Below are 20,359 nucleotides of genomic sequence, written 5' to 3' on the forward strand. Positions count from 1 at the left end.
GTTAGAGCAGCGGGGCGGGGTGAGGCCTGATGTCATTGGTGCAGACTGAGCTAACCGTGTTAGCTCCTGTCAGCTGCCCCATCTCCTCATCCGATCCTCCACATCACCACACCGGGACCAGTCCACCGCCGCTGAGGTTGGAGCAACACCACACTCACCAGTACCACCAGTATCACCAGTACCAGCACCAGTATGGCGCTAACCAACGACCCCAACTACCAGAAGCTGGAGCAGTGGTACAAGGCTAACGCCGGGAGCCTCAACATGAGGGACATGTTTGACGGAGACAAGGACAGATTCAGCAGCTTCAGGTGAGACGGAGACAGGTGCATTCAACAGGGGGGTGCACTGGACATGATGGGAGCTGGGGGGGGGGTCAGCTCCCAGTGGCCTCCTGCAGAACCCTCAGTAAAGCACAGGTGTAATCTCTGTAACATAACACTCATCTGACAGTTTGATGATCAGATCGATTATCAGTTATCAGTGTTGATCAGTGTGATGTAACCCTCCGTGTTTCCGGGCTCCGCGGTGGGTCGTGAATCCTCCGCCTGTATGAAGGTCATCGGCCCCGTCGGTTCTTCCTCCGCCGCAGGTTCATAACGTCCCCGGTCACAGCGGCTCCACGTGTCGGTGAAAACCTTCACCTGTCTGTCGTTAATCGGTGAAAACAACCGACAGTCAGTTAAATAACATGGCTGATATTAGCTGGCGCGCTAATACCACTGTATCCATTATCGGACAGCGGTGTCTTGCTAGCTCTGGTGAGATTTCCGTGTCTCAGATTAGCTTCCTAAAGCTTCACAATGTTTAATAAAATCAGTGTGAACAACTGAACATTTCTTTATATCGTCTGGTTGTGTTTCATATGATAAATGACGTTTGATTACGTGGCTAACGCTATCTTAAACCTCATTTTAACCCGTCGTTCATCATTACTCACGGTGATGAAACTGCTCCAAACCCCGTTTGAAACTGGGTGGAGTTTTAATCACATATGAGAAACATCTCCACCTTTGAACAGATTGTGAATCAAAGTCAAACTGCGGAGAATGATGTTTAATAAGCGGTGGGGACGATGTGTAGCCGTGGCTCCATGTAGGCTAACTGAAGCTAACACTGACAGCAACCTGTTGGTGCAGTGTCCGATAATGGACGCCGCGTGTTGTTCCGCTGTTTTCCGTCTAAACCACAGCACGTAGTGACCGTGAAGCGGCTCCATTCTCACCGTGAACCGTCTTATCACAAACAGCGGCCGCCGGCTTGATAAGGAGGCGGTGTAAAGGTGTGAATGAGGCGGGTTAACGGTGGCTGTCCGCTCCGTTGACTCACGGTGGCTACGTGCGATCCAGCACATCCTCCCTGAGCCCGAACAGCGGGACTCACCCGGAGGCAGCGAGGAAACGACTGGAGACTAATGTAACGTAATGTAACGTAATGTAAACTAACGTAAACTTGCATTATGTAACGCAATGTAGCGTAAAGTAATGTAAACTAATGTAAAATAGACTAATGTAAACCAATGTAAAGTAATGTAAACCAATGTAACATAAAGTAATGTAAACTAATGTTACGTAATGTAGCGTAAAGTAATGTAAACTAATGTTACGTAATGTAGCGTAAAGTAATGTAAACTAATGTAAAATAGACTAATGTAAACCGATGTAAAGTAATGTAAACCAATGTAACGTAAATGAATGTAAAGTAAAGTAAAGCACCAGCACTGGTGGTACTGCAGGGCAGAGTACAGACTGCAGCCTGGACAGTTAATCCAGTCTTCAGCAGACACGCCTCATACACAGCCCTGGATTAGTGATTAACACCTTATTATTTAAAATGGACAGATTATTATTATTATTAGTATCATGCATTAACAGGTGTGTGTCCATCAGTGTATACTTAACAGATGTGTTGTGCCTGAGGAGGAGCAGAGACTGGAGGTACATGTTGTATAAGAGTCCACAGTACTGTGTGTACTCATGAGTGTCTCCATAATCCTCATTGAATCTGGTGGTTTTAAACAGAACTGCAACTGTTTTAATAATAAAATATATTGTAGTACAATTTTGAACAAAAACACACAAAAAATAACATAATTAATATTAGATCACTGTGGAATAAAACAAGCAGTTCCACCTGAAGTGGGAGATCATTTTCATTAATTCATCTGTAAGTTTGTTTTATTAATTAACTGTTGAGTTTAAGTGTCAGGAAACAGTGAAGAGCGGCCATGACAGTTTCCCACAGCTGACGTCCTCTAATCTAAAGTCTCGTTTTGCCCAAAACTCTTAGAAATGATTAAACATTGAGAAGCTGGATCTCCTGTCGATCGATTATTGGTTTAGTTGACATTGTTTTGTCTTCATGTGCTAAATGTCTCTGACTGTTGGACAGCACCACTCTGGACACAGACGATGGAGAAATCCTGCTGGACTACTCCAAGAACCTCATCAACCAGGACGTCATGGCCATGCTGTTCACCATGGTAAAATACCCCGCTCCCTGGACAGTCTTTTATTTTGAAACAACACACACACACACACACACACACACACACACACAACACACACACACACACACACACACACAGCCTGTACAGTGACTGTCTCCTCTAATCAACCTTAAGCCCCTCAGCTCATACTAACGCAGCCTGAGCTTCTCTTAAGTCTCTCCACATGAACTGATGATTGTCATCCTGCCAGATGTTAATCAGCTGTGACAGCTGCACAACATGCTGCTGTTTTACTGCAGGTGTGGGTGGGGTTACAGGTGAGGTCTGGGCTGTATTATCAGGTGTCTTTAACTGGTCAAAAACTCTGAGAATGATGCATGATGGTCCTAAATTTAAGACAAAGAAGAAAATAATTGTATCATATTCTTATCCAGTCTGATTACTCAGACCTGTGAACATGTTAGCAGCTAACACGTTAGCAGCTACAGATTAGTCTGAATGTGTTAGCAGAAGCTTACATGTTCACAAAAGCAGAGTGGAATAATTATTGATTAATGTGATTGGTTCAAAGCTGCTTTTTCCTTACAGCTGTTTTGTTGTGAGACTGTGGGCTCATAGTGGTCAGTGAACATGGCGTCCTGCTGAACTTCCCCTCCTGCCGCTCACATGTTCTTCATTTCACAAGTTTAAAAAGTAAAGTAGATAAAAGTCTTTTATTTGTCTGCTGATAGCAGAATCAGTTATTTCCTGATGCCCTGATCTGAACTCTGTTGCTCAAGAATCTAGTGAAGCAGGAAGGTTGCAGCACTTTATTTTGAAAGAGAAAGACATATCTCCAGCCTGTGTGGGCTTTGTCCTGCAGCGTTGTGTTAGCGTGTGGGAATGTGGTAATACACTCAGCGACCTCCACTTCCTCCTCACAGCACAAAGGAAGGACTGAAGAAAGAAGTTGTGTCACTCTCTCTGTTGCTGTAATAATCAGACTAATGTCGTCTGATGTTCACAGGCCAAGTCCCGGGGGGTGGAGGACGCCCGGGACAAGATGTTCTCCGGAGAGAAGATCAACTTCACCGAGGTAACGCTCCCACATTTCCCCCTGTCCCTCCCTGCAGAGGCCAAACCTCTGGGCTGTGGACCGGTACCAGGGTGATTCTGCAGGGTCAGTCGGACAGAGCGCTGACTCAGCTCTGTCCCTAGAAGCTTTAACTAAACCTGCGCTTCTCAAACTCTCTGTTTCCACTCGTCATCGTCCACTAATCAGGACGTCGCTGGTTTGATTCCCGGCTCCTCGGGCAAAATGTGTGTGTGTGTGTGTGTGTGTGTGTGTGTGTGTGTGTGTGTGTGTGTGTGTGTATGTGTGTGTGTGTGTGTGTGTGTGTCAGTCAGTGAATGTGCTCTGTATAAGTGCGGTTCTTTTAAACCAGGTCAGTGAACACAGTTCAGATCCAGTACAATCACAGCTGACTTCCTGTTTCCAGCCTCACTGTCAAATCATCAAACTTTATTAACACTAACAGAACAGACAGATTTACAGAGACTGCAGACTCATGGTGACTGGACCTGTGTGTGTGTGTGTGTGTGTGTGTGTGTGTGTGTGTGTGTGTTGTGTAACAGCAGTGACGGTGCAGTTTGTGCAGACATGTATTGATCAGTGAAGACAAACAGAAGGAGCAGATTAAATGAAGGATTAATTAGTGATTACATGAATTATTTGATTTAAAACAAAAACAAAGGTTGAAATGTTAAAAATGTTGATGTGATCAGTTTTTATTCTCTGTATTTATTCAGATGTTTGTGTGTTTGTATCTGCAGCTGAAGATGATTTCATTGTCTTTTTTTATTTATTCTTTTCCTTTAAATAATAAAAGTGCTGCTGATTATTCCCTCAGGAGTGTGTGACACAGGTCCATAAGTGTGTCTTATATGTGTGCGTGTGTGTGTGCGTGTGCATGTGCGTGTGTGTGTGTGTGTGTATGCAGGGTCGTGCTGTGCTCCATATTGCTCTGCGTAATCGCTCCAACACGCCGATCAACGTGGACGGTAAAGACGTGATGCCGGAGGTGAACCGGGTGCTGGACAAGATGAAGGCCTTCTGTCACGTATGTAGTGTGTGTGTGTGTGTGTGTGTGTGTGTGTGTGTGTTGTGTGTGTGTGTGTGTGTGTGTGTGTGTGTGTGAGTGTGAGTGAAAGAGTGTGTGATTATGCAGTTGTCACCACAGTGGAATAAAGCTGTGTGTGTGTGTTGTGTGTGTGTGTGTGTGTGTGTGTTTACAGAAAGTTCGCAGTGGTGACTGGAAAGGCTTCAGTGGGAAAAGCATCACTGACGTGGTGAACATCGGCATCGGGGGCTCTGACCTGGTGAGGGTCCAACACACACACACACACACACACACACACACACACACACACACACACACACACACACTTCTGATCCTGTTTACTTCAAGAAACACACACAATATAAAAAGACGAGTAGATTTAAAAAGTGTGAAATAAAACAAGAGAAGAAGAATGATCCAGAGGGAGACGAGAACATTTAATAAGATGCAACAGAGACGTTTGAACTCTGATGTAAAGGAAGTGAGTTGGAACATCAGTCTTGTGGTTAATGAGCAAAAATAAAAATATATTTCTGACTGTTCACAACAATCAGCAGAAACTGGTTTAAATTCACTGATGTTTGAACGTTTCCATTTGTTTCAGCCACTGAATCTAAAATCACCTGGAAAGATCAGAGACTAAAGGCCGAGCAGCAAGAAACAAACTGATCAATCTGCTGATAATTTTCCTAATGAATCTGTTAATGAGTCGTTAGAGTCTGATGAACCTGCAGCAGAGGCTCACCTGTGCTCGTGAGCAGCTGTGATGCAACGGGTTCAAGGTGCAGCAGATAAAACAGAGTTCATGTTTCACTGTCAGGCGGGTCAGTGCAGAGACACCAGGTCAGATAATTCATCTTTAATTAGTCAAGTGGTCTCACTGAGAGCAGTACAGGTGTGTGTACAGGTGTGTGTACAGGTGTGTGTACAGATGTGTGTACAGGGTCATGTCACAGAGAGAAAACACAGTTCTTCACTGTTTTCATCATGAGGGAGGGGCAGATGTGGTAACTGGTGTGTGTGTGTGTGTGGTGCGTTCAGGGCCCTCTGATGGTGACAGAGGCTCTGAAGCCGTACTCAGCTGGTGGACCAAACGTTTGGTTCGTCTCCAACATCGACGGGACTCACATGGCCAAGACGCTCGCCCAGCTCAACGCAGAGACCACGCTCTTCATCATCGCCTCCAAGGTGACCACACCCCCTCTGTGTGTGTGTGTGTGTGTGTGTGTGTGAGCTTATCCTCTGGACTCACTCTGTGTTGTTTGACCTCTTGCAGACCTTCACCACTCAGGAGACCATCACCAACGCAGAGTCTGCCAGAGACTGGCTCCTGAAGACGGCCAATGACGTGAGTGTGTTTTGTCTCTGCAGGTCAGAGGTCAGAGGTCGGCTATCTCTGAGACAAATGTCTCGTCCATCGTCCTCATGTTGTCTCTTCCTGTCGTCCACAGAAATCTGCTGTCGCCAAACATTTCGTGGCTCTGTCCACCAACGCAGTAAGTTCCTGTCCGTCTCCGACGCGTTAAAGCTGCTGCTCAGTAACGTGACTGAGCTTCAGCTGGACGACAGGGAGGAAACTTCCAGCTCCACAGAGACAGGAGGACACGGTGTCTCTGACTCTCGTGCTGAACGTCTTCATTTTCCTCTCTCTGTCTCTGCAGCTGTTTGTACAGAAACATCTGTCTGAGTTCCTGTTCACAACAGTTCAAGCACATTCTCCAGTTTTCCTTTCAGTCCACAGCTCCCGTCATATTAGATCCTGAAGCTCGACACTCGAGTGGCTGACCACATGTAGAAGAGACATGATGATTGTTCTTGTATAAAGTATATCCTAGTTATTGTTATGAAATGTCTGTGTCACGTTTCAGAGGAGGTCTCATGCATTTTGGCTCTACAGTTCTTCTGTTATAAGCTTCTCATTTACATATGCAAATATATGCAAATGAAGTTAAGCAGGTGGATTTAGCTCAGACTTTAAACTAGGCTCCTGTCTCTATATTAACAATGATCTTTATTTAAAAGATGAAATATTGATGTCATGTTAATAACACACATGATAATATGAGGCTGTTTCACCATCAGTTAAGTGCAACTGTTAGTTCACATCTGTCCAGCTGTTACAGACTCTCTCCACCTGCTTCTCGTGTCTGAGTTTGATTCATTTGACAAAAGACACAAAACTATGAAAAAATGAAAGATAATTTGACTGACAGCATTAATTATACGATATAGACGACACATCCTCTCTAGTTCGACACGCAGCGTCATGTTCACAGTATCTTCATCTCAAACATGTTAAAGGTGCTAAATGTAAAGATTTTAGTTTAAAACCTTCTGAAATGAATTAAAATTATCACCAGAATGTGAAGAAATAAGTTAGCATGCTAACCAGCTAGCCCCGCCCTGTTCAGTAGCAGCTGATAGTGAGTCAGTCTGTGACAGAAATGGAAGCAGAAGAGTTTTCACTGACGTTTATATGAAAGAAGTTTGATGCTGAACTCACGTTTCTTCTGGTGAACAGCAGCTAATGCTAACATTAGCTAAAACCTTACATATAGCACCTTTAAGTCTGTGATCAGATGTTTGTTACCTGGTTAGGGTGAAATGGCCTGTGTGTGTTTGATGAGTAACGTCTCCTCTTCCTCTTCAGGCTAAAGTCAAGGATTTTGGCATCGACACAGCGAACATGTTCGAGTTCTGGGATGTAAGTGTGTGTGTGTGTGTGTGTGTGTGTGTGTGTGTGTGTGTGTGTGTGTGTGTGTGTGTGTGTGTGTGTGAGAGAGACAGGTTGGTGAAGCTGAACTTCACCCTCCTGCCTCTGAAACATAATCTAACACTAACCTGAACGCAGCTTGTGAACGCAGCTTTTAACCTGGATAACTGTCGTTGCCTCTGATTGGTGGAGTGACTGTGTGATGTCATGTTTCAGTGGGTTGGAGGTCGTTACTCACTGTGGTCAGCCATCGGTCTGTCCATCGCTCTGCACGTAGGTACGTCTGCTGTGACCGCTCATCACCTCTGCTCAGACCAGGGCCGCGTATTGATCTCTGATGTATTGATTATTGTTTATCAGCTGTCTTATCAGGATTTCTGCTGAAGTCACGTCTCGTCTGTTTAAAGTGATCATGTGATTAATGTTGAATCATGTGAATGTTGCATCACGGCAACATCATACTTCCTGTTTACATCCCTCAAAGCATTATGGGAGCTGTATTTTCCAAAAACTCCATGAATACGTAACAAAAAAAGATAAAAATATAATTATGTTGGGGGGGTGACGGGTTGACGGGGGGGGGGGGGGGGGTTGAAGGGGGGGTGACAGGGGGGTCACAGGGTCAGGCTTTGAGACCCTCATTTGAGTCTTTGATCGTTAACATTCAGTTTTAGTTCTTTCTCTTAGATTTTTCTTTCTATTTAGTTTTTATCTTTATCTTTATCTGACCTCTGACCTCGTCTGTGTTTCAGGCTTTGAGAACTTCGAGCAGCTGCTGGCGGGAGCTCACTGGATGGTAAAGAATGTTTCTTCTTCTGCTTCCTGTTCTCGGTGAACTTCCTTCATCAGTCACAATATAACGCTCAGCTGACGGATCGTTCAGTGTTTATTTGAGATTATTAACCTGATAAAAATGTGTTGGCCATATTTCTCAGTGTGTGTGTGTTTAACGTGCCCCCCCCCCCCCTTGCAGGACAACCATTTCCGCAGCGCCCCCCTGGAGAAGAACGTCCCCGTCCTATTGGCTCTTCTCGGAGTCTGGTACATCAACTTCTTCCAGGCTGAGACTCACGCCATGCTGCCCTACGACCAGTACATGCACCGCTTCGCCGCCTACTTCCAACAGGTCAGGGGGGGCGGGGCGGAGGGCGGGGCCAGGAGGGGGAGGCGGGGCCAACTGTTCAGAGGGAGGAGGCTCGAAAATGTTCCTGACACTGCAGTATCTCTGTTGGGTGTGTGTGTGTGTGTGTGTGTGTGTGTGTGTGTGTGTGTGTGTGTGTGTGTGTGTGTGTGTGAGAGTGTGTGTGTCTGTGTGTGTGTGTGTGTGTGTGTGTGTGTGTGTGTGTGTCTGTGTGTGTGTGTGTGTGTGTGTGTGTGTGAGAGTGTGTGTCTGTGTGTGTGTGTGTGAGCTGTGATTGGTGAAGCTGTTACACCTTCAGTATAAACCTTTAACATAAATCAGATATTAAAATACTCTGTCACATCAGTTGCCATGGAAACCTGAGCTCGTCCTGCTGAGCAATTAACCCTTTATGTAACCAACATTGATCAGAGTCGTCCGTGAGCGGGAAAACGTCAGTGACTAACAGAGAGTGTGTGTCGGCTCCTCAGGGCGACATGGAGTCAAACGGGAAGTACATCACCAAAGACGGCGCCCGCGTCAACTACCACACCGGCCCCATCGTGTGGGGGGAGCCGGGGACCAACGGACAGCACGCCTTCTACCAGCTGATCCACCAAGGTCTCACACACACACACACACAGAGACACACACACACAGAGACACACACACACAACCTGACACACACACACACACAGACACAACCTGACACACACACACACAGAGACACACACACACACAGACACACACACACACAGAGACACACACACACACAGACACACACACACACACACACACACACACACACACAGACACAACCTGACACACACACACACAGAGACACACACACACACAGACACACACACACACACACACACACACAGAGACACACACACACACAGAGACACACACACACAGACACACACACACAGAGACACACACACACACACACACACACACAGAGACACACACACACACACAGAGACACACACACAGAGACACACACCCACACACACACACACCAACACACACACACACACACACACACAATGTGTCGTATGATAAAATCTGTTTTCTCCACAGGTGAATCTTTAACCTCAGCTGACTGATGATGTGTGGCTCTGTGATTGGCTGTTTGTCAGTGAAATGCACCTTGGGAGTCGTAGTTGACTCCTCTCCAGACGCTCTCTGCCCTCAGACTCTATTTTAATCTTGAATTAATTAAACCACAGTGATGAGCGTGCAGACCTGACTCTCACTGACTGCTGCCCCCTGCTGGACACTTCCTGGTTTGAGTCAGACTCCTCCCCCTGAGGACACTAATGATCTGGTCAGTGAAGGGTTAAACGACTTCTTTTCTCCCCTCAGGTACTCGTATGATTCCTGCTGACTTCCTCATTCCTGCCCAGTCTCAGCATCCAATCAGAGACAACCTCCACCACAAGGTAACGCCCACTGGACCCCCCTGTCCAAATGTTGTGCTGACACAGGTTTGAGACTCCTGCAGCCGCCATCTTTGTTTGATTTATATTTGCCCTGAAAGGCAAGTCTTTTAGGAGAGAGAGAGAGAGATTTTCTTTTTCTTCTTTTCTTCTGATCCTGGAAAAAAAAAAAAGACAAATGTTTAATTTGCCCCTCCGTCACACTTCCTGTCTGATTATTGGATTAATCTGATCACAGTTCAGTTTCCTGGATGCTGATTGGCTGACTCTGTTTCAGATCCTGGTGGCGAACTTCCTGGCTCAGACAGAAGCTCTGATGAAGGGAAAGACTTCGGCCGAGGCTCGTAAGGAGCTGGAGGCCGGCGGCCTGAAGGGGGACGCTCTGGAGAAGCTGCTGCCTCACAAGGTAAATCTGCTGTAGAGTTTGGCTCTTTACAGCGTCACTCAGCAGGTGCGTCACTCAGCAGGTGCGTCACTCAGCAGGTGCGTCACTCAGCAGGTGCATCAAAGTCTTGGTCGTTAGAGAAACACTGAATTAACCTTCACAGAGAAAAGAGGAAATGACCCAGAACCCGTCCTCTGGTCTCTTCTCCTGTCTCCAGGTCTTCCAGGGAAACAAGCCGAGCAACTCCATCGTTTTTAAGAAGCTGACTCCATTCATACTGGGAGCTCTGGTCGGTGAGTACTGGGAGCACACCATAGAAGAAGAGTGCAGACACCTCCGTAGTCAGCTGAGTTTACAGACAGACGTGTCGTCTGACGGCCACTAAAGGGCGGCACAGCGCCTCCACACAAGTCACATGACTTCACTTCCTGTTTGGTATGACCTCAGTTCAGATTTCCAGTCCAGGAACAGAGTCAGAGGAGCAGACAGGTGTGAGACAGGTGGACCTACCTGACACAAGCAGCTGTGTGATGATGATGTTTGATGTTTGTCACAATGAGATCAAACACTAACGTACAGCAGGAACTCAACACATGCACATCTGTCTGTGCCAGCTGTTTAGTTCAATGGTGCCGTTAAAACCGGTTTTCTTCCATCCCAGAAACTTTTCTCGGATTCATCCACTGAGTTTTATTTACATCTATTTTTATTTTTCAGCCATGTACGAACACAAGATCTTTGTTCAGGGCGTCATGTGGGACATCAACAGCTACGACCAGTGGGGGTGAGACACACACACACACACCTGTACAGATGTTAAAAGTCCCTCATCTTTTATCTGTCTAGATGAAAGCTGCAGATAAAGTTATTAAGTGGACCTGGAGTTTTAATTTTTTTAGACTCTTAAAAACAGAAGTGGACTTTTCTAAAACTTTTTGTTAAATCTATGGAAACAGTGACTATTATTATTATTATAATTATCATTATTATTATTGTTATTCTTGTTGTTGTCAGTCTAATGTTGATTTCCAGTCATGTGACTCACTTCTCCATTTTAACCTGCTGCCACTGAGACTCAACACTTCCTGTGAGTTTTTCACATTAAAAGCATTCCAGGCTTCCCGTTATTTGGAGGCTTTTAATGTGAAAAATGTTCAGGAAGTGTAGAGTCTTAAAAAGTCAGAGTCGATTTAAAATAGTTTGTGACTGAGGAACAGACACCTGGACCTTGTTTGAGGTCTTAGCTCAGACCTGCAGGTCCTGTAGATCTGGTCCTGGTCCTGGTTCTGGTCCAGTAGACCTGGTCCAGTAGACCTGGTCCAGAACTGACCTGTTCCCTGCTGACAGGGTGGAGCTGGGGAAGCAGCTGGCGAAGAAGATCGAGCCGGAGCTGCAGGACGCCTCGGAGGTCACCTCCCACGACTCGTCCACCAACGGCCTCATCAGCTTCCTGAAGAAGAACTTCGCCTGAGTCCTGACTCCTCCTCCTGCTCCTCTGCTGGACCCACCCCCACCCGCCCCTGTAGTCCTCTCTCATTGGCTGAATCGTGTCCGAGCCGCGGGAATGAGCACTTTATGTCTGTCAACATGTTTCCCTTGAAAAGAGAATTGATCTGAGAGGACGGGTCGAGTCGCTGTGACCTGTGCAGGTGTTACTGTAGGTGACAACAACACACCCCCAACCCCCCCCCTTTATCACAGTCAGCACTGACTTCAAAATAAAAGCCCTGTTTGTCACTGAATTGTTTTGTGTTGTTTTGATTGTGCGGAGATGACGAATGTGATGAGAGGAAACCATCGCCTCTGTTATTGATCTCTATCAGTTCATCTGCTGATCATCGACCTGATTGATCATTTTGTCCAGAAGACGTCAGAAACAATCAAATATATTTCCTTAAGTAACATGTTCAAAACCTAAAATATTCAGTTTAGTTTCATAAAGAAAATCATCAAAGGTTTGATTTGATTATCATTATTATTATTAATTGATTAATTGATTATCAGAACGTGTTTGATGAATTCACTGATTGATGTTGAAGTTAAAACACATTGTAAAGAGATTTGGCATCAGGGTGAACGGCCTAACCAACTAACTAACTAACTAACTAACTAACCAACTCAGCAGTGAGAGCGGGTAGACAGCGGACCAATCAGCTGCTCCTCCACACACACACACACACACACACAGTTAACAGAACATCAGCCAATAATTGTGATAATTGATAATCAGAAGTTATTTATTGAAGCCAAACAGTTTCTTTTATTTGTCATAGTAACTGACAAATCAATAGATAATGAATCAATCATTAGCTCAATAATTGACTAGTTTGAGTCCTAATCATCAGTTGGCAAAAAACAAAATAACATGAGAAGTTCAGAGTAAATCTTTTTTCTGAAAGTTACAAATGACTTTTATTATTTTATTTATTTGCATATTTTTATTATATTATTATTTATAAATTCAGACATAACTGATTCTTTTTCTGAGATACAGAATATAAATATATATGAATATTAATATGAATGTTAATATTAGTATAAATATAATATATAAATATGAATAAAACACAGTGACATCAAAGAGACCGTAGAAACCAGGTTTTATTTTCTGCTGAAGTTTAAAGTCACTGATCTGGAAACAGTGAAACGGATGCAGGTGTGCGAGTGATCTGTATCTCGGGGGGGGGGGGGGCAGGTGCAGTCACTGTGTCAACTGTCACGACCAACAGGTTTCAGAGGAGGCTGACATACCTGTGTGCAGGTGGCTGGGAGGGGGCGTGGCCTGTGTGATGGTATCAGTGGGTGGAGGTGGTTCAGTGTCAGAGGATGGAGGTTTGCTGCTGCTTCAGCGTCGGAGCTGCAGCTCTCTACGTCCTCACTCTACTCTGGAGGTTCAGACGGGGCCGCCATGCTGGGTGCAGGCGGGGGGCACTGGTCGGGGCCCTGGGGGCTTCTCTGTGTTTCACTGTTTCTCCGGTTCTGTGTGGGGGGGTCCTCCTCACCTGCAGCCTCCATCTGATCTGTGTGAGCAGGAGAAATGAGCTGCTGCCAGCGAAGAGCAGAGCGGTGCTGATCACAGGTGAGACGCACACACTGAGACACACACACTGAGACACACACACTGAGACACACACTGAGACATACACACACAGACTGAGACACGCAAACACACACACACTGAGACACACACTGAGACACACACACACAGACTGAGACACGCAAACACACACACACTGAGACACACACACTGAGAAACGCAAACACGCACATACACACACACTGAGACACACACACTGAGACACACACACTGAGACACACACACTGAGACACACACTGAGACATACACACACAGACTGAGACACGCAAACACACACACACTGAGACACACACTGAGACATACACACACAGACTGAGACACGCAAACACACACACACTGAGACACACACACTGAGAAACGCAAACACGCACATACACACACACTGAGACACACACACTGAGACACACACACTGAGACACACTGAGACACACACACTGAGACACACACTGAGACACACTGAGACACACAGACTGAGACACGCAAACACACACACACTGAGACACACTCACTGAGACACACACATTGAGACACGCAAACACACACACTGAGACACACATACACACACACTGAGACACACATACACACACACTGAGACACACATACACTCACACTGAGACACACACACACACACTGAGACACACACACTGAGACACACACTGAGACACACACACTGAGACACACACTGAGACACACTGAGACACACAGACTGAGACACGCAAACACACACACACTGAGACACACATACACACACACACTGAGACACACATACACACACACTGAGACACACATACACACACACTGAGACACACATACACACACACACTGAGACACGCAAACACGCACATACACACACACACACTGAGACACACATACTGAGACACGCAAACACACACTGAGACACACACACACACTGAGACACACAAACACACACACTGAGACACACACACTGATACACACAAACACACACACTGAGACACACACACACACTGAGACACACAAACACACACACTGAGACACACACTCCAGGTGTTAGCGTTGATGCTAACCTGAGTCCCATCAGATAAACAGGATACATGAGCTTCTTCTTCTGTTATTTGTTTGTCACCAAGTGAAACTAGATCCAGACAGACAGTGAACAGCTGAGTGGATCGTGTCTGAGTCAATGTTGGATTTTATTTTGGTGCATCAGCAGCAGCTGTGCTAACAGTCTGCCTGGTCTCTGTCAGTGAGTCACCATCTCTGATCACTTGAAATCATTGTGTAGACGTTAGCTGCACAGACTTCACTGTGTTTCCTCCACTAAGAAGAAGAGGCATCTCTTCATCTGTCATCCAAATTTGATTTTGTGGATCATAATTTATATAAAAAATGGATCAAAAATATTTCAAACTCCAGTTGGATTGGTTGGTTCAGAGAAGTGAGCTCATCTGTGCTCGAACAGGACGCTGAGATCACATGAAGAAAACAAACCGAAATCACTTCCTAATAAAAACAGTTACATTCAAACTCCTTTATGTTTCTATTTTGTCCCAGAGTTATCAGAGAACAGATGTTTACAGTGTGTTGGGGTTTATTCCATTTCAGCACTTTCTAATGTAACTGCATGAACGTGTTGTTGTTGTCGTTGTTGTCGTTGTTGGAGACACGTTGACGTCTCTGAACGGCTCTGACAGGAAAAACAGGATGGAGCTGAAGATCTTTGATAAAGACTCAGACTGTCCTCCATGTTTGAAGAGGAGATAAGTGACTGTCTCTTTACAACATGTGATCAAACAGCTGACGATACTGTGACTCATTAAAACAGAAACCAGACCTGAAACTGGACTCTGAATCTGTGAGGTCCATGTCCTGAGTCTCGACCCAGCAGACTTCTGCAGGTCCTGACAACATACCAGGGCGTGTTCTCAGGGACTGTCCAGACCAGACCCACCCTCAGTGACCTTTAACCCCTGAGCCAGGCTGTCGTCCCCTCACAGACACCACCAAACCAGGACTGAAGGTCTCCAGGATCCTCAGTCACCACATCTGGAAAATAAGAACAGATGTTTCTTCATATACTCCAGATCCGCTTGGATAAAGCGCCTCGGTCTGAACTGATGTAACATCTGATAATGTTTCTGTTCTGTTGGTGAAAGTTCAGTAATGACATCAGAACCTTCAACCTGCAGGTCAAACATGGAGCCACTGGTCGTGTCATGATGTTGTGATGTCATGATGAAATTATGTTTCGATGTTATCATATTGTGATGTTATCATGTTGTGATGTGATGTAATCATGTTGTGATGTCATGATTGTTGGTTCCTCTCAGGGTGTGACTCTGGGTTTGGCCACGCCCTTGCGGAGCAGCTCAGTGAGATGGGGGTGCAGGTGTTCGCAGGTATGCTGGATGTGAACGGAGGCGGAGCTCAGCGACTCAGAGAGCGAGGATCTGAGAACCTGCAGGTGCTGCAGCTGGACGTGACCGACAGCACCCAGGTAGAGACGGTTCACAGGTACATCTGCACTCAGGTGGGACACACAGGTGAGTCTGAGCTGCTCCTCACCCACCTGACCCTCCTCTCCTTAGCTGAGGGAGTTACTTAAGGCTGTTGCACAGAATCTCTTGAAGGGTTTCCTTAGTTAAGGAAAAGCTAAGACATTTTACAGCAGAAAAATGAGACTGTTTCCATGGAGACTGTTGATTAGATGCCATTAGTACACTCTCCTGAGATGTACCTTTAGTTTTTCCCTTAGTTTGGTCTCTAAGGTTTTTTGTGCAACAGCTTAACTGACTTTAAGTGATTCCTTAAGTAGACTAAGATAATGAGAAAACCTGAATTACTTAAGGGAACACTTTAAGGAAACCTTAAGGAGAGGACTTAAGGGTGTTTTCTGCAACTGTTTTTATCTTAAGGAAATCTTAACTTAAGGTGTTTTGTGCAACTGGCCTGTGGTCTCTTCATCTGGTCTCGTCCAGTTTGAGTCAATAACCAACATTAGCTGTAAACTGGCAACCATGGTAACCATGCTGCCCCTGCAGGTCTGTGGGGTCTGGTGAATAACGCAGGGATCCTTCACTGCCCGGCGGATGCAGAGCTCCAGCCCATGGTGGCATGCAGACGCTGTATGGAGGTGAACTTCCTGTCAGCTGTCAACATGTGTCAGGTGTTCCTCCCTCTCCTGAGGTGCTCCAGAGGACGCATCGTCAATGTGTCCAGCATGGCAGGTAACGTCCCCCACCGCAACCCACAAATCACCAGGTCACAGAAGGTCTCAGGTGGAGTAAGACCTACCTGTACAACTTTACCTGTGACAGTGTTTTGACAGACTGACGGTGTTTTAACAGAGTGACGGTGTATAAACAGTGACGATGTATAAACAGTGACGATGTATGAACAGAGTGACGGTGTATAAACAGTGACGTGTATAAACAGTGACGGTGTGTGAACAGTGACGGTGTGTGAACAGTGACGGTGTATAAACAGTGACGGTGTATTAACAGTGACGGTGTGTAAACAGTGACGGTGTATAAACAGTGACGGTGTATAAACAGTGACGGTGTGTGAACAGTGACGGTGTATAAACAGTGACGGTGTATTAACAGTGACGGTGTATAAACAGTGACGGTGTATTAACAGTGACGGTGTGTGAACAGTGACGGTGTATTAACAGTGACGGTGTGTAAACAGTGACGGTGTATTAACAGTGACGGTGTGTGAACAGTGACGGTGTATTAACAGTGACGGTGTATAAACAGTGACGGTGTATTAACAGTGACGGTGTATAAACAGTGACGGTGTATTAACAGTGACGGTGTGTAAACAGTGACGGTGTATTAACAGTGACGGTGTGTGAACAGTGACGGTGTATTAACAGTGACGGTGTATAAACTGTGACGGTGTATTAACAGTGACGGTGTATTAACAGTGACGGTGTATAAACAGTGACGGTGTATAAACAGTGACGGTGTATTAACAGTGACGGTGTATTAACAGTGACGGTGTGTAAACAGTGACGGTGTATTAACAGTGACGTGTATTAACAGTGACGGTGTATTAACAGTGACGTGTATTAACAGTGACGGTGTATTAACAGTGACGGTGTATAAACAGTGACGGTGTATAAACAGTGACGGTGTATTAACAGTGACGGTGTATAAACAGTGACGGTGTATTAACAGTGACGGTGTGTGAACTGTGACGGTGTATTAACAGTGACGGTGTATTAACAGTGACGGTGTATTAACAGTGACGTGTATTAACAGTGACGGTGTATAAACAGTGACGTGTATTAACAGTGACGGTGTATAAACAGTGACGGTGTGTAAACAGTGACGGTGTGTAAACAGTGACGGTGTATAAACAGTGACGGTGTGTAAACAGTGACGGTGTGTAAACAGTGACGGTGTATTAACAGTGACGGTGTATTAACAGTGACGGTGTATTAACAGTGACGGTGTACGGTCTGGTATTAACAGTGTGGTGGTTGTGACCCTGGTTCTCCTGCAGGTGAGGTACCGATGCCTCTGTTTGCTTCTTACGGAGCGTCTAAAGCGGCTCTAAGGGTTTTCTCTGAGGTGCTGAGGATGGAGTTATCAGTGTGGGGGGTCAAAGTGTCCGTGATCCAACCTGCAGGCTTCAGAACAAGTAGGTGGGACTTCACTGAATGACATCATCCAGGTGTTTATCACCTGACAGAGTTTATAGAAGACACAGAGAGCTGATTGAGATCCACAGTTAAACTGATCCTGTCTTTGAGTTTGTGGCTTTGAACTGAGCCGAGGTTTGTATTTGCGTTTGTGTTTGTGTCTGTGTCTGTGTTTGTGTCTGTGTTTGTGTCTGTGTCTGTGTCTGTGTCTGTGTTTGTGTCTGTGTTTGTGTTTGTGTCTGTGTCTGTGTTTGTGTCTGTGTCTGTGTTTGTGTCTGTGTCTGTGTCTGTGTCTGTGTTTGTGTCTGTGTTTGTGTTTGTGTCTGTCTGTGTTTGTGTCTGTGTCTGTGTTTGTGTCTGTGTTTGTGTCTGTGTCTGTGTCTGTGTCTGTGTTTGTGTCTGTGTTTGTGTTTGTGTCTGTCTGTGTTTGTGTCTGTGTTTGTGTTTGTGTCTGTGTCTGTGTTTGTGTCTGTGTTTGTGTCTGTGTTTGTGTCTGTGTCTGTGTCTGTGTTTGTGTCTGTGTCTGTGTCTGTGTCTGTGTTTGTGTCTGTGTTTGTGTCTGTGTTTGTGTCTGTGTCTGTGTCTGTGTCTGTGTTTGTGTCTGTGTTTGTGTCTGTGTTTGTGTCTGTGTCTGTGTTTGTGTCTGTGTCTGTGTCTGTGTTTGTGTTTGTGTCTGTGTTTGTGTCTGTGTTTGTGTCTGTGTTTGTGTCTGTGTTTGTGTCTGTGTCTGTGTCTGTGTTTGTGTCTGTGTCTGTGTTTGTGTCTGTGTCTGTGTCTGTGTTTGTGTCTGTGTCTGTGTCTGTGTTTGTGTTTGTGTCTGTGTTTGCGTTTGTGTCTGTGTCTGTATTTGTGTCTGTTTGTGTCTGTGTTTGTGTCTGTAGCTTTTCCTTTTTCCTTTTTTGTTCTTTTTCTATTTACTACTTCTTTTTTTAAATTTCTCTCTTCCTTTATTTCTGTTTTATTTTAGTCTTCATGTCTGACTCTTGTTGACAGTCCTGATGTTAAAACATAGTTAATCACAGTTCCGTTTGACTTTTGTTAAATTAAACGTGGGGATATTTATTCATGTGCTGCACTGCATCATTTCTCTCCTCCTGAATTATGTTTTATTTTAGGTAATTTTTTCTATTTTCCTCTTTAATCACATGAACTTGTTTCCTGTTGTCTCGTGTTTTCTGTCTGAATCTCTTAAATCACTTTTAGCTGTTGCTGAAAGGTGTGACAGTCGGCCTTGATCTCAGAGCTGAAGCATATTTAAAATGAAATAAATAAAATCGAAAACATCTTTTACCAACATGTGGAGAATATTTGGTGACTGATTTAATATTTGGTGACTGATTTAATATTTGGTGACTGATTTAAGTCCATCTCAGCTGTAACTGTGACAAACTGCAGCATATTAAAACTTATTTTTTCCTATAAACCCTCAATAAGAAAATGAAGTGTAAACTACACTGTATGTAGATATTACCAATAATCAGCTCATTGATCAGAGTCACTGTCAGGACCAGCTCAACCAGGTCTCTGGTCTGTGTGTCTGTCCTCTCAGATATCTTTGGGACCGATGACGACGCCCGTCGCTACAGAGACGAGATCCTCGCCGCTCTGTCCTCTGAGGCCAGAGAGGATTATGGGGAGGTGTATGTCTCATCCCTTCCCAGCAGTCTGTCCAGGATGTCCCAGCAGTGCGCCGAGGACCTGTCCCCCGTGGTGGACGAGATGTGTCACGCTCTGCTGTCGGTCCGTCCCAGACCCCTGTACACCCCCGGACAGATGGGGTGGCTGCTGCCGTTCCTCCACCGTCACTGTCCCACCGCCGTGTTCGACCTCATCGCCACGACCTTCCTCAAACACACTGAGTGTGAACCAGCAGGACTGAGGGGGGGCGGACACAGCTGACCAGAGTCCATGTTCTGATCACCATCCAGGTGGTCTCAGATGTCTGCAGGACCAGAACCACCCCACACAGGCCTGAACCGGAGTCTGGTGCAGTCAGTAGATTTTACACAGTAGAAATCCCGTGTTCAGATACAAACAGGATGTGGAACATTCATTCTATCAAAATAAAAGTAGTCATCGTGTCAGATCAGACTGAGACCAGCTGCTGCTGCTGAACACAGATCAAACACTGACGACACACAGAGAAAATCTGGTTTGTTGCATCAGTTTCAAAGACTTGCAGCTGGAGTTTCCTACAGGACTTGAATGCACCAGCACTGATGATGTGACTGTTGTTCTTGTATGAAAAGTTCCATGAAGAAACATTTTCTGACCTGCTGCTGCTAAATGAGTGTGACGTGACGATACAATGATATGCTAACAGAGATGCTAAGCTAAAGATCATTGATCTGGACAAACCAACAGAAAACTCGTTTTCATTAAATTGTTTTTCAAAGGAATCTTTTTTGTCTTTTCTTTTACTAAGTG

The 20,359-nt window shown here is 45.3% G+C and overlaps 2 protein-coding genes across 3 annotated transcripts; both read left to right on the plus strand.

The window, feature by feature from the left end:
- The first annotated feature begins 51 nt into the window (after positions 1–51).
- gpia (glucose-6-phosphate isomerase a) lies at positions 52–11,950 on the plus strand. Its single transcript, XM_056387108.1, has 18 exons — positions 52–311; positions 2,392–2,482; positions 3,456–3,524; positions 4,429–4,548; positions 4,724–4,807; positions 5,590–5,736; positions 5,825–5,896; positions 6,000–6,044; positions 7,199–7,252; positions 7,478–7,538; positions 8,014–8,057; positions 8,235–8,387; positions 8,873–9,002; positions 9,750–9,826; positions 10,101–10,229; positions 10,426–10,501; positions 10,926–10,992; positions 11,556–11,950. Exons 1-18 carry the CDS (start codon positions 193–195, stop codon positions 11,677–11,679), a joined length of 1,662 nt encoding a protein of 553 aa, XP_056243083.1. The 5' UTR covers positions 52–192; the 3' UTR covers positions 11,680–11,950.
- A 227-nt stretch (positions 11,951–12,177) lies between these two features.
- hsd17b2 (hydroxysteroid (17-beta) dehydrogenase 2) lies at positions 12,178–20,331 on the plus strand. 2 transcript variants are annotated; one of them, XM_056387113.1, is made up of 5 exons: positions 12,179–13,287; positions 15,615–15,827; positions 16,326–16,511; positions 17,794–17,931; positions 19,482–20,331. In XM_056387113.1, exons 1-5 carry the CDS (start codon positions 13,035–13,037, stop codon positions 19,829–19,831), a joined length of 1,140 nt encoding a protein of 379 aa, XP_056243088.1. In that variant the 5' UTR covers positions 12,179–13,034; the 3' UTR covers positions 19,832–20,331. The 2 variants fall into 2 exon arrangements, with proteins under 2 accessions (XP_056243089.1, XP_056243088.1); XM_056387114.1 differs by lacking the exon at positions 17,794–17,931 and having other exon boundaries at positions 12,178–13,287.
- Positions 20,332–20,359: the final 28 nt, after the last annotated feature.

The sequence above is a fragment of the Seriola aureovittata genome, chromosome 10 (assembly GCF_021018895.1).
Source record: "Seriola aureovittata isolate HTS-2021-v1 ecotype China chromosome 10, ASM2101889v1, whole genome shotgun sequence".
NCBI classification, from domain to species: domain Eukaryota; kingdom Metazoa; phylum Chordata; class Actinopteri; order Carangiformes; family Carangidae; genus Seriola; species Seriola aureovittata.